General features: G+C 48.2%; 1 protein-coding gene across 3 annotated transcripts in view; it reads right to left on the reverse strand.

Annotated features, from left to right (window-relative positions):
• The window catches only part of CD99 (CD99 molecule (Xg blood group)), a 34,928-nt gene that overhangs the window by 6,117 nt on the left and 14,373 nt on the right, over positions 1 to 14,438 (reverse strand). For 2 of the 3 annotated variants that reach the window (XM_036097787.2, XM_036097786.2), the window contains exons 2-8: positions 11,477 to 11,509; positions 11,003 to 11,047; positions 9,809 to 9,856; positions 9,083 to 9,151; positions 6,294 to 6,338; positions 4,905 to 4,958; positions 3,379 to 3,492 (exon numbers count right to left, since the gene is read on the reverse strand). In XM_036097787.2, coding sequence (XP_035953680.1) covers positions 3,379 to 3,492; positions 4,905 to 4,958; positions 6,294 to 6,338; positions 9,083 to 9,151; positions 9,809 to 9,856; positions 11,003 to 11,047; positions 11,477 to 11,509 — 408 coding nt within the window. Of the gene's footprint in view, positions 1 to 4; positions 3,133 to 3,378; positions 3,493 to 4,904; positions 4,959 to 6,293; positions 6,339 to 9,082; positions 9,152 to 9,808; positions 9,857 to 11,002; positions 11,048 to 11,476; positions 11,510 to 14,438 lie in introns of those variants that run through there. The other variant, XM_078063922.1, reaches the window with a different exon arrangement.

The raw sequence follows: 14,438 nt of genomic DNA on the forward strand, positions 1-14,438 counted from the left end.
GAAACGAAAGGTCGAGAAATGAAAACAAAACAACACAAAAAGCAAAAAGGTAAACTTCGGAGAGGTTCAGGAGAGTCCGAAGCCCCAGGCAGCGGTCGCCGGGTGTGACAAAGACACTCTTCGCGCTCGGGAGGAGAGCGGGTTTCTAGGTTTGGTTTTCTTTTTTAAGCGGCGCTGAAAGCCCAAGGTGCAACGGGCAGCCGCGGATCAGAGACGGAAGCAAACTCAAAGAGGAGGGGGAGGTGGAGGTGGGGACAGACGGAAGCAAGGACAGAGGGGAAGGCGAGGGACACGCCAGCAGGTCGGCTCAGGAACGCCTCAAGCACCTGCTGGAAACCGTGAGCACACGAATCAGCCGCCACGCACACGGAAGGCCAGCAAATCATGCCCACCAAGTGACAGCCACCCAAAGCCGCGCTCTGTCCAAGCAGGTCACCATCCACGCCATTCGCCGCTCAAACCCGTCACAACGCCACAAGCCACGAGCCCACGCCCCAAATGGCTCCTAACAGACCAGCGCATGCCATTTGCAAGAAAACCACATTAAACTCATCCAAACGCATCCAAATGTGCAGGAATGGAGGTACACATCGGAATCTCCAGGAATAAAGGACAGATGCACCAAATTTCGTGGGCCACGGATACTGTTCCGGGCGTCAGCTCAGAACATGATACTAAAAAGCACTTCAATAAATGTACAGCAAGACTGCTGGGATTTGATGGATGCATCTCCGCGTTGAGAGAGCACCTACTTGATGGAGACTAACCTTCACGCACAACTCAACAGACCCTACAAAATCCAACGCAATGACAAGGTCCTGGAAAACCACCCTCTATAAAAACAACCACTCTTGTAAAACAATAGTTTTCCCCCCAAACCTTGGTTTCTTCAAGCGCTGGGATGCACCGTGGCCACATCCTTCTTAGGAAATGTCCAAGCTCACAGCTACACATGGGTATGCGCTTCTTTAAACCACCATCCCGACAAGAAAACCCACAACAGTCCTGCACAGACTCCACTGAAAGGTCTAGGATGTTCACGATCCCAATGCCTGGATCCAACACTTCAATTCTATGTCTGTTCATAAAAAGGCATCACGGACACAGACACTGAGTTCATCTACCAACACAGGTCAAAAACACCAAAACGTCTCGTGGCATACTCAGAAGAGAGACTCATTCTCCTACGTCAGTGTCCTGGGGTTTACAGAAAAATAGCACCTAATTTTCTTTGTCTTAACACGGGGCATTTTATGGCTACGGACAAAGGCACCTAATGACTGAAATCAGAACTACCAGCTTCCTTCCCTCGTTGCGTTTTTTTTTTTTACATTTTCTTTGTGCATCTACATCAGCGAATATCAGAAACCCCATAAAAACCAGAAAGCAAATCGAGACTGTAAAGTCGCCCCCAATGCTCATTTGGCTCATGCAGAATGAGAGACTGTACGGAATTCTGGGTAAATGAATTTAGCTAGCTGTTCAGGAGCATATGTTGAGTCCCGGACTGCCCCGAGCCCATTCTTCAGGAAGGATGCTGTTATTTTTTGAAATTAGGGATTTCAACTATATCTACCTGAGGAACTTTGTTTTCACCCCGTTAGGAAAAAGACCAAGACCCAGGAATGGGGTACAGGGGGATGGGGAACACTTGGTTTTCCAAGTCCCTAATCCCATTCCAAGTATGGGACAATGTCAAGTCCATTAAGATTCTTGGGTCCTTCCCCAAAACCCTGTGCCTTGGCATATGAATGTCAAATCGGCATCATAGCATCCAAGGGGGTCATATATCCCAAACCCGAGGTGACAGAAGTGCTTTGCAACTCCAGAATCCGAATGGATTTGGAAATCCAAATTGGATTTGAAAGTCACCTACAGATTTTCAGAAAATCACTGTGCCCAGACTTCCCATGCATCGTTCCTTAGCAGGCATGCCTTCGTCCTCTCCTGGCTGGGTGTCATGCTCTGAGCTGAGCCTCTTCAGAGAGGGGGGCAGAAATGAAGTCCATCTGGGCACGTCCTTGACCTCGGTCATCTGTCCATTTGGGCACATCCTTGACCTTGGTCATCTCTCCATTTGGGCATGTCCATGACCTTGGTCTTCTCTCCATTTGGGCACATCCTTGACCTTGGTCTTCTCTCCATCTGGGCACGTCCTTGACCTCAGTCATCTGTCCATGTGGACATGCTGGATGCTCAACATTCAGGCAACCGAGCACGGTTTCCTGAGCACCCCTGATGGAAGGCACCCGATCACATGTGGGAAATAGACATAATCAGGCACCCTTCCCCTTCGCTGCAAAAAAAGAGATGCCAAACAGCAGCTTATGTTAAATCTCTGAACCCACAGTCTGTCTGGGACTTTCAATTTCGGGTTACAACCAGAGTCTGTGAATCTAAAAATCTAGGATGATGGGAGATTTAGGGTAGACTCCCTCCCTATAGTCAAATTTTGTATCACCATCTATTCAAATCTTTGAGTCCTCAGGCAGTGGTCCTTGAGGACGGAGGTCAACAGCTAAGTATGAATCTGGACTTGAAACCACAGGCAGGTTGAGAAGTTCAGACATCGTGAGGCTCCATCCATAGCCCACAGGACTCCTAAAGCCACATCAGAGTCCACCCTTCGTGTTCATCTTGCAAGAGGGAAGGCAAGACTTAGAGCAACCCAGAGATGCATGAACATGAGCTATGTTCAAAATACAACTTACTGATATCAGAGCAAATCCTGTGTAATTCAGGGACTCTTGCCCATACGGTCCCCAAACACCCAACGATGGAGTTCCAATCCCTATGTTGGTAGGTATGAGATCCTCCACACTCCCCTATAAATTTTATATCCCACCCAAAAGCCCTCTGGAGCACCTGTCAGTACGGGGTGGTACCAAAAAAGGAATCGGCTGCCCTGCATTTCAATTTTAATTCTCTTGGTTGGAGAAAACAATATGGTGCTCCCCCCCACCCCAGCCATCGCTCTTGCCTTAAGGGGGATGAAGATGACAGCAATTATAAATAAGGATGAATAAACATTTCCATGAGCTAACATTTCTTCAGCCAACCTGTCAAGACTTTCACACACAACCCTATGGATCCTCACAAAAGTCCTGTGGTGTGCAGATGATCATCTTCCCCCTTTAGAGACGGAAAACCCAAAGACAGGGGTGGTTAGTGGCTTGCAAAATTTGCACAACTCCACACGGGCGGCGCTGGAATGGAAGCTACAAAGTCTGATTGCAGTATCCCAGCGATCTCTTGAACCATCAGCCACCTCACACGTGTCTCATGCCAAGGGGACTTCTGGATTGTTTTAGTTTTGAGAAAGCACAGCTTTTAAGTTAGTAAGGCATGAAGAGAAGGAAGGGGCCACAAAAACCTTACCGTTTTCTTTGAAGCACAACTTTTTCTTCTGGTAGGCGATAAAGCTAGAGATCGCTCCGGCCACGGCCACCACAACGGCCCCAATGATGCCAGGGACTACCCCAGGGGAGTCAGCTGTGGGAAGAAGCATAGGGCACCATGACGTGGAACACTCGTGGAGAGCAGACCACACACAGGACAGGTGGCTGGAGGCCCCGCCCACAGGAAAAAGGTGCGATTGAGTGTCAAGATACAGGGTCCCAGGGTGTCCATGGAGGAAACCCCACTCTTGAGCCTTGCCCAACTCCCAACACTGCCTCCAATCCATTTGCATGACACGAAGGGCCAGCCATACTGCTCCCCTAAAGTTCCACCTGGAATTGGAATCCATTTGACTACGCATATCGCTTCCAATGCAAAACAGGTTTCGGGTGGATGACACACCCTGCCTCCTCCCATCCCTGTGGCCAGTGCAGGGGTCCTAACAGTCAAAGGTGGAAGGTCTCAGGCGAGGCAACATGGCCCACAGTGCATGGCGCCCATCTGGGACCACTCAGAGGCGGTGTGGCATCATCCTCTTCATGCATTTTCTGAAAATCAAAGCCACTGACCCCCTTTGCTACTTTCATTTGACTTACTGGAATGGAGTTTCCATGCACTATTAGTAACTCACACTACGTGTATCTGTGCTATGTGGACAGCTAGCTATTTCTCGGTGTGGCAGGTGCCCAGGACATCCCACTCCATGAGTCAATCAAGGATGGTGTGATGGTTAATTGTGTCCACTTGACTGGGCTCAGTGGTGCCCAGATAGCTGGGAAAACATTCCTTCTGGATATGTCCATATGGATGTTCTCAATAAAGATTAATGTTTGTATCTACAGACTACGTGAAGCAGGTGGTCTTCACCCATGAGGGTGAGCATCAACCAATCCACAGGGGGCCTGAACAGAACAGAGCATAGAGATGGGACATCCATCTTCATCTGCCCTTGCACATGAGCACTCCTAGTTCTTGGGATTTGAGACTCAGGTGGGGACGTGCACTCCCAGCTTTCCTGGTTCCCAGTCCTTTGGACTGGGACTGAACCACCCCAGTGCCTCTCCTGGTCCTCCAGCTAGCAGTCAGCAGATCGTGGGACTTCTCAGCATCCATAATCATGTGGGACAATTCCTTATAATCAATCTCTTTCTGTATATCCTACACTTACATCTGTATCTAGATCGATCCCAATGGTTCTGTTTCTCTGGGGAACCCCAGGTAATATAGATGGTATTCCTTCTTAGGACACTGTGGGAAGATGAGTAAACTTAACCTGTGGGTCACATCAGTACTCCCTTGCTGAGTCTATTAAAGAACACCAACCAGCTACTTCAGCAGAGCTCTTCGGACATGCACAGCACAAAGCAATCGCGCTTTGATGCTTCGGGCCATCATCTTTAGGATGGCAGAGCCAACACTCTAGGTTTGATCTTGACCGCTGCATTCCACTTTCTCTCAACAGTGCATATAAGAAACCCAAGACATCAGAAACCATGTGTACATACCCTGCTCCCCCCCATCAGGCTTTTGGCTTCCTCCATCACCACCGCCACCACCTCCTGTGAGGGAGAAACAGGCTTGCAGACAAGTTGCATCGGGAAGACTTTTGGTAAAGAAAATATCATCCCAAAGATCGACTACTGGGACCCTGAGTTGTGAAAGAACTCACAGAGTCCTTTCCCTTTGTTGAGTCCCTGCTTTGCTGAACCTATCATTGGACTTGCTCCCAGACTCAGCTGCTGACTCAAACCATTCCTCCCATGGTGGGCTGCAGGTGAGCCAGTGAGTCCTGGGTGCCTCATGGATTCTGACCCCTCTTGCTGGGCTTGGGAAGAATCCCAGCCAGGGCCCTGGAGCCCACCTGGGACCTGGACAATAGCTATGGGGTGATCCAAGGCACATTCCTGTTGAATCCCAGGATCTGTACCTGTGACTCACCCTTGAATAACTCAAGAGGATTAGGGGATCCAACCCCCGTACAGTCAAAAATCCATATACAACTTTTGATTCCCCAAAAACTTACTTACTAATAGCCTACCATTGACTGGAAGGCTTACTGATAAACAGTCAATGACATATACATTGTATGTTCTGTGTATTATATACTATACTCTTACAAGAAAGTAAGCTAGGGAAAAGAACACGCGATTAAGAAAATCATAAGGAAAAAAAGAAAGAAAATCATAAGGGAGAGAAAGTACATTTACAGGACTATATTGCATTTATCAAAATAAATGGACCCATGCGGACCAAACCTGTGTCGGTCAAGGGTCAACTGTAAGTATACATTAAGACAAACTACATGTAAGTAAAATAAATCTTAATATATTCTAACTACTATAAACACATATTATTATATTTATTGTATACTAAAATTTTTACTTATTTATACAAGATATATTATATCTAAGTACTGCTTTGGACCCTACTCTAACCTCAGATTTTAAAGAGAGAGGTGGAAAATCTGCGTTTCGAATTGTAATGCTGTCAACGAGGGTCACATGACTTCATTCTCATTTTTATGTTCATTAAGTAATAGAACACAGGCCATTGGTGACACCCAATAGTTAGTTATCTAAAAAAAAAAAAAAAAGAAACCTAACAGGTGACTGGGGAGTTCAGGCGATGTCTGAGAAGTGCCCGATCAGCTGGCCTCCGGCCCCATGCATATGGCCGATAGACAGCTCCCTGAACCATTAACACAGCTCCCAGGGAGCAGCCTTGGTGGGGCAGGTCTTACCGGCCACATCCTTGCTGCATCTACAAATGGCAGAGGTGGAAGAGATTTCCAAGCAGCTGACCGTGATTTCCCTGCGGGTAAGACTGTAGGCCCTGACGTCATTGTGTACAGCACGTGGGTGAGAGAGAGAAAAGAGAAGAAGTCTTAACTCTACCTCCATCTGAAGCTGCATCGATGAGATCGGAATCTGAAAAACCACCTAGGAGGCAAAAACACAGTGTCATCCGCCATATTGGGACTGTCAGGGAGGTCTCGATGTCTTGGAATGAAGGAAAACACCATTAAAATCCAAAGCAGATCTGAGGCACGGGGAATCCAACAGGGGCTCTACTTTATAGAAGAAACCTCTCAAATACGCAATGACAATTGAATTCCCAATTCTATTTTAAAACTCCTAAAATTCGTCTTACTAAAAACTCTGCTAGGAAACCTGAAAAAGATACCAAGAGAAATGGAAAGCATATACCAATCTTTTGGATGAATATAAATAAGATAATCCCAAAGGGATCTGTCTGGTATAGATTCAGGGCACTAATGGCCCTAGGTATTCACTCTCCCCATTATGGGTGGCATGTTCTGCCCACCTCTTGACTGTGGACTCGGCCACATGACTTACTTTGGACAACGGTAAGTTGGTAAAATGGGAGCCGCATCGATATTTTAAAATAGGGGTTGATGCTCTTGCCCCTTGAGAGGGGCTCATAAAACCTAGTGGCAGGGTGTGGGAGACACATAAGGGAAACCTTAGTCATCCCAGCTGAGGTCACCCAGACAAGCCAACACCAGAAGACCCACCAGCTGACCACAGACATGTGACAGCCATGCAGAGATCAGCCAAGCCTGGCCCTGACTTGTGACACATAACACATTTTTCAAAGATTTTATTTATGTTATTTAGAGACTGAGCGAGAAAGAACGGGGGGGTGGTGCAGAGGGGGAAGTCTCAAGCAGACTCTATGTTGAGTGCCAGCCAGATGTGAGGCTCGATCTCATGACCCTGAGATCACAACCTGAGCCAAAACCAAGAGTCAGATGCTCAACTGACTGAGCCATCCAGACACCCCGAGACATAACAATTTAAAAAATTTTAAACCACACTGGGTTTGGGCATAGTTTGTTACGCAGCCTTCGCTAGCTGATACATATCAGATTTAACCCATCAGTTTAACAAAACCTATCATGACCAAGTATGGTTTATTCTAGGAAGTCAAGGATGTAATGTGTAGAAAGACATCCTTCAATATACCTTGTTATATTCACAGGTTAAAAGAAAACTAAATGCTCATATGCATTGATAAGCACATGCACTTGATGAAATTTAATATGGGTTTTCTAGCCAAGGCAAAATGATTCAAATACAATAAAACTGGAAAGAGAAACTATAAACATAAAAATATATACACATTTGATTTAAAAATAGTTTTGCTAATAATGTGATAGTCTTTTCATAAAAACTAAACAATGAAGGCAAAATTATTAACAGGTAATAAGGATTCATCATTAAGTGGCCAGTGAGGAAAGATGTACAAAATTCCTTTCTGTATCACAGAAATAAGCAGAAGAACAATGGGCATAAAATGTATTCACAGAAACAAACATTAATAGGGAAAAGCAATTTAGAAATAATGTTTATAAGAACAACAACAAGAAAGAAGGACAGAAAACTGAATGCAAAGCAAAAAGCTCAATTTTGCAAATGGTCGGCACTCTCCAAATCGATTTCTCGTTGGAAACCATTCAAATGACAATAAAAGGACAGTTTTCTTTCTCCTGAGACGGATGAGAGACAATGACTAAGTGAGTGTTAAATTAAAAGGGAAAAAACAGAGAGCCGCAAAAACGCAGGGAGGCTATTCAAACATCAAAGACCCCACGGGGAAAAACACAGACTCACATGCACACACACTTAAAGGCTCACTTGCCAAAAAAGCTCTGGGAAAAATACCCAAATGCTAAAATAAGGGGGGAAATGTTTTCATAATAAATGACTGAAGAGAGTATCCGTAAGTGATCATTTAATTGACGGCAATTAAAAAAAAATGTCAAAAACCGTAGCACACACGGACCTAAACAGTTTGACTCCCACCATCTCTTTTAAGGAATAAGAAAGGAAAGGTATGAGGGCGTCTTCAGTTTGCTTTGCGAATTGTATTTCTCCAGCCTCAGAAGACACAGCACTTTCGACGTTAAGGATGTTGCAACGGAATGACCGCCATGAAAAGGCGCACAATAAAAACAACCAAACGGAATGAAAAAAAATGCTTATGAAATATTAATAAGCACAGCATGAGGTACGGAAGAGTATGAACAAAAGACTGACATCATCGGGTCTTAGAATTCTGTTCATTTAAAATCCCGTCTAAAGCACTAGGGAAGGCAACCGCCAAAATGTTGACGGTGGCACAATATGGAGACTATTTATGTTTCTATGCGTTAAAAATTAAACAAATCTAAAGCAAGAAACCCACTCAGAATCTGAAGTCTTCACATAGCCGTCCAATGCAGAAAACAGGTGCTAGTCGGATTATTCTAAATATACTGGAATATGTCAGAAAAAGGAAAAAGGCTGAAAATCCAATAGCTTCTCCAGCAGGAAACCAAAAGCTGATACTTTTATCCAAATCCATTATTTGGACAAATATATAGTTTAGGGGCACCTGGGTGGCTCAGTCGGTTGGGCGTCTCTTGATTTCAGCTCAGGTCACGATCTGGGGGTCATAGGATGGAGCCCCACGTTGGACTCTGAGCTCATCACGGAGTCAAATCCAAACCAAAAATATCGTTTCGAAAACTCGTTTCCCACTCCTGGAAAACCGGAATGACCTTGCGCTAGAGAGACCCCAGGAAGCCCTCACTAATCTGAAATGACCTGTTCTCGGCCGACAGGGAGACCACCACTCTCTGAGAAACGCACAGCACCCCTGCAGGGGAGGGGGGTCTTACCAGAAGATCCAGGCTGGTTGGGGTTCGGATGAGGCTTCGGTTTGGGTGGTTTAGGTGGCACTGGGTCATCTGTTGGTAAAACATAAGCATTGCGTTTGTGAGCAGTCAGCAAAAAACCCCCAAAAACCAAAAAAATGAAACACATCAGTTTGCCTACAGATGGTTTCCCAAACAACCAGAAAGTGGAGTGTATCCTTCCTCATGGAGGGGACCCCCAAACACAGCCACCTGCCCATTTCTTTCCATCATCATCCAGCTGCCCGACTTACCTTCAAGAGAACCAAACAGTTCCAAGAGTTCCGTAAATTTCCATTAGAAACTAAAGCAGGCGCCTGGACCAGCTACAGAATTCGTGGGACCCAGTGTGACACGAAAATGCAGGGCCCCTCTTTCAAACCACATTGAGAATTTCAATATGGCAGCAACAAACCATCCCAGCGAGGGTGGGGCTCCTGGTGAGTGAGTGCACCGGTCACACGCCCGGGCAAGGGTGCTCACATCAACCTTATGCCATTCCAAACGATGCTCGCCCGTTTTTTAAAATAAAAGCAAAAGCACACGGGTGAAGACTAGAAACCCAACAAGGGCCAATAGCAATACGCCATTCTCTACGTGTTTGTGGTAACAGCTCGCTCTGACTTGAGAGGGACAAGGCTCTTGGGAACGATGGTAATTTGGTGATCCTAAGCAAGTCAGCCACACAGGAGACTTCCCGAAGGTACTTACTCTTTCCTCCCCCGCCGATGGCATCTTCCAGACTGAACCCATCATCGTCTGCAAGGGAAACGGGCCGTTAACACCGAGGATCCAGGAAGGAATTCAGCTCCCTAAACACACGGAGGAATCCCTGCGTCCCCACCGCCCCAAACACGTCTGCGAGTACCAGTCTGACCCAGGTCTGAACAGAAGAGCCAAATTCCTCACCTCTCAGAGGAAAGGAGCAAGACACAAAACAAAACCCACAAAATGGAACGTACCAATCAATGGCGCCACGTGGGCCGAGCTGGGATTCCAACTCTGCCCACCGAGAATCCCCTCCCATCCGAAACCACCCCTCCCGCGTGGCCAGCGCCCTCTGTGAGGCAGACGCAACGCGGTGGGCGCAGATACGAGGCACCGGATTTGCACGGGCGTGCACCAACACTGGGGTTCCCTCAGTGCAATGATGGGACCCTTCCTGGTGGCATCACGGGTTGCCTTGGTTTTATGAACCCTTTCCAAGTTCCAGCTACGTCTAGGGACGTTGGCGGATCCGCCCAATGCAAGGCACTGAACTACGTGAAAATCCAGGTTTTCAACAATCTCTTATCCAGCATCCTCTGCATGTTCGTGGTGCGCAGGGATACGGATATGAACACAGCAGGTGCTACGTGTTCACTCCTGATGGGACATTCTGGCTGGAGCGCCCTGTTTTTAAACGTACTCAATTAAAAACAACTTAAAAAAAGAATCAACAGCGGTAAGACCTCCATGATTTTGGCATCAGTTTTTGTCTGGGTGGCTCAGGAGCAATGGATCAGACCCTTGTTCCCGATTCCCGACTTTCCTTTGAAAGGAGTCCCGCCAAGAACGGGCGGGTGTGTCCTAGTGGCTGGAGACTAGGTTCGCTCACGTGTTCTACGGGGAACTCAGTCCCCCAAATTCTTCTCCTAGGCAACACACATCCAAAAGCATCCAGACGCGCTGTCCAAGCGACCTGAAAGCATCCTGAGACACGTCAGCCCCCGGTCTTGCCCAAAAAACATGGCATCCTGTAGCTAATGTTGGCAACGTCGCTCCAGTAGGAACCAGTCTGCGTCCAGAGCCCCCGGAACCACTCGTGTCTATGCTTGTCTACGTCTGGACCAGCTCTTGGGGCGAGCGGGAGGGCGCGCGTGGTGGGGGTCTCTCCTGCAAGGCACTAGCCCGTCTGCTTCTTACCAGAGCTGGGTCTCTTCGGGGGTGCTGTGGGCTTCTTGTCGTCTTCTACAGAGAAAAGACACTGAATCAGCAAGACCTGAAGGTAGAAAACTGTGCCAAGTCTCGACGATGCTCCATGCGCTTTAAAAAAAAGTCAGAAAATGTCCAAAGCACCACTCCCCCTGATTGCTCAGGCGGCGGCCGGGGGTCAGAGCATGAATTCTGAGCCCACCAGGACCGCCACGGACAGGTGCACAGGTTGGTTTTGGCCACGGCATGTGCTGAGACCAAGAGCATGGGGGTTCTCCCACTGGGAAGGTTTACCTCCCCTACCCAGAGCATCCGGCTTTTCCTCCTCCTGCGTGAGTCCCTTTACCCTGGTACACACTTCGATATACTTACTATGTTCAGACAAAACACTCATCGTCCGTTTTAAGTCAAAAGTTTACTATTACATCTGTCACCTTATAAATATTAAATTTCAAGAGGACTCACCACCAAGGGCATCCGACAAATCGAAATCTTGGCCTACGAGGACAAAGAGTCTGGTTAGAAATCGGGGAAATAAAAACGTAAAAATTAAGAAGACAGTACAAAAAAAAAGGAGGGGGGCCTGAAATTTTTCTGGATTACGTGATGTTTGCGACAGTTAGCCGCTCTTTAAAACGTATAATGGAGGCGGAACTTCTCATCTCTTCACCACGCTCACGTTTACGCCGAAACGTTGGATGATAGTTTACATTAGAAACGGCTGGTGATCTTAAAATTTAGCAGCTGTTACAGCGGTAGGAACACATGGTAATTTTGCCCGTGCATCATTTATGAAGAGCAGACCCTCTGCAAAAATGACTAACAATTTCCCGTATGTGATGGAAAACACAGACGGACAGAAAAAAATCCCCTTTATGACCAACTTCTCTGACTACACAGCCAACCTGCATCTCTTGCAGAATCACTAGACAACCCAGAAAAACACAGAAATTGTTTTTTGACCTCCTGGGATCACAGAGAATGGGGAATCTGCGGAGCTGTTCCTTGTGCTTCTCCCCGGGCCCGAGTGTTTTTATTGAAACCATGCCCGTGCTATTGCCAAGTGCCCATTTCGGATGGGCTGCGGAAAAGGCACCGTAAGGACATTTTGGAGAAGCCCGCGTGGACTGTCTGGTCAGCTGTGAGGGGACTGAGCGCAGGTCGGACAGTGACTGGAGGGTCCAGAAGCTGAGGGGACGTCTGCACCACCTCAGGAACATGCACGGACATGCACGGAGCCGCCTCAATGTGGGCCTGTGCTCAGTAGTACGGGACGCCTCAGACAGACGGTGCTCTATTGTTGTGTCCTCTCTCGCGTGTGCGTGGGGCATGCGTGTGCGTGTGTGCACAGATGTAAGTGTGTTTGGGTGTGGTTTCTGTGCGGGGATGCGTACACATGTGTTTATGGTTTGTGTGTGTCCATAGATGTACGTGTGTGTGGGTGTGGTTTATGTGTGGATGTGCACGTGTGTGCACGGTCTGTGTGTGTCCCTACATGCAGGTGTGTGTGGGTGTGGTCTGTGCGTGTGGATGTGCACGTGTGTGCACGGTCTGCGTGTGTCCCTACATGCAGGTGTGTGTGGCTGTGGTCTGTGCGTGTGGATGTGCACGTGTGTGCACGGTCTGAGTGTGTCCCTACATGCAAGTGTGTGTAGGTGTGGTCTGTGCGTGTGGATGTGCACGTGTGTGCACGGTCTGAGTGTGTCCCTACGTGCAGGTGTGTGTAGGTGTCTGTGTGCACGTGGGCGTGTGTATGTAGGCATGTTAGGTGTGTGTATACATTGCATGTCATCGTGTGTGTGCACGTGGGTGTGTGTTAGGCGTGTGTATGCATTGCATGTCAGTGTGTGTGTGCATGTGTGTGTATGTGGGCATGTTAGGCATGTGTATGCATTGCATGTGAGTGTGTGTCTGTGTGCACACGGGTACATATTAGGCGTGTATATGCATTGCATGTGAGCGTGTGTCTGTGTGCACATGGGTACATGTTAGGCGTGTGTATGCATTGCATGTCAGTGTGTGTCTGCACATGGGCGTGTGTATGTGGGCATGTTAGGTGTGTGTATACATTGCATGTCATCGTGTGTGTGCACGTGGGTGTGTTAGGTGTGTCTATGCATTGCATGTCAGTGTGTGTATGCACGTGTATGTATGTGGGCATGTTAGGCGTGTGTATACACTGCATGTCATCGTGTGTGTGCACGTGTGTGCATGTGGGTGTGTGTTAGCCGTGTGTATGCATTGCATGTCAGTGTGTGTGCACGTGTGTGCATGTGAGCATGTTAGGTGTGTGTATACACTGCATGTCAGCGTGTGTCTGTGTGCACGTGGGTACATGTTAGGTGTGTGTATACATTGCATGTCAGTGTGTGTGCACGTGTGCGCATGTGGGCATGTGTTAGGTGTGTGTGTACATTGCATGTCAGCATGTGTCCATGTGCACGGGGGTGCATGTTAGGCGTGTGTATGCATTGCATGTGAGCATGTATCTGTGTGCACATGGGTACATGTTAGGTGTGTGTATGCATTGCATGTCAGTGTGTGTGTGCACGTGTGTGTATGTGGGCATGTTAGGTGTGTGTATACACTGCATGTCAGCGTGTGTCTGTGTGCACGTGGTTGCATGTTAGGCGTGTGTATGCATTGCATGTCAACGTGTGTCTGTGTGCACGTGGGCGTGTGTATGTGGGCACGTTAGGTGTGTGTATGCATTGCATGTCAGTGTGTGTGCACGTGTGCCCATGTGGGCATGTGTTAGGTGTGTGTGTACATTGCATGTCAGCATGTGTCTGTGTGCATGGGGGTGCATGTTAGGTGTGTGTATGCATTGCATGTGAGCGTGTGTCTGTGTGCACGTGGGCGTGTGTCTGTGTGCACCAGAACCACTGACCGGGACCTCACTCTCCCTAAAACTGATTCCTCTCCTGCCCAGCCTTCCTTTCCACTGCTGTGAGGAGGTCACGTGTCCCCTACACGCCCCTTCCACTGACCCCCACGTGGTCCCCACACAAACCCAGGCTCTCCAAACACCCTCCAGCCCCCCACACCCCCAGGCTGCCCTGTCTGCTGGGAATCTCGTCCAGGGCTCTCTGCTTCAGACCACGGCCAACGTTCCCATCCAGTCACTAAAACCAAGCCCAGAGCCCACTGCTCCCAGGACCCCAAGATCACCCAAGGGCAGGTCTGAGAGTGGATGGGCACAGGAAGAATACCCCCTTCCCAGCCTCCTCCCCAACCCCTCAGTGTGCCTCAAGAGAATGCACTCGGCCCCGGAGCGAGAGCTTGGCTTCCAGCCCGACCTCTGGGCTGGAACCCCTGCAAGATTGCCATGGGCTGAGGACACCGCACAAGACTCCCAAGCGTTCAGCTGAGACCATTTCACCCTGGATCCCGTGTCTCAGGGCTCTCCCTGACCTCTGCCCCCTGG

The sequence above is a fragment of the Halichoerus grypus genome, chromosome X, assembly GCF_964656455.1.
Source record: "Halichoerus grypus chromosome X, mHalGry1.hap1.1, whole genome shotgun sequence".
Lineage (NCBI taxonomy): Eukaryota > Metazoa > Chordata > Mammalia > Carnivora > Phocidae > Halichoerus > Halichoerus grypus.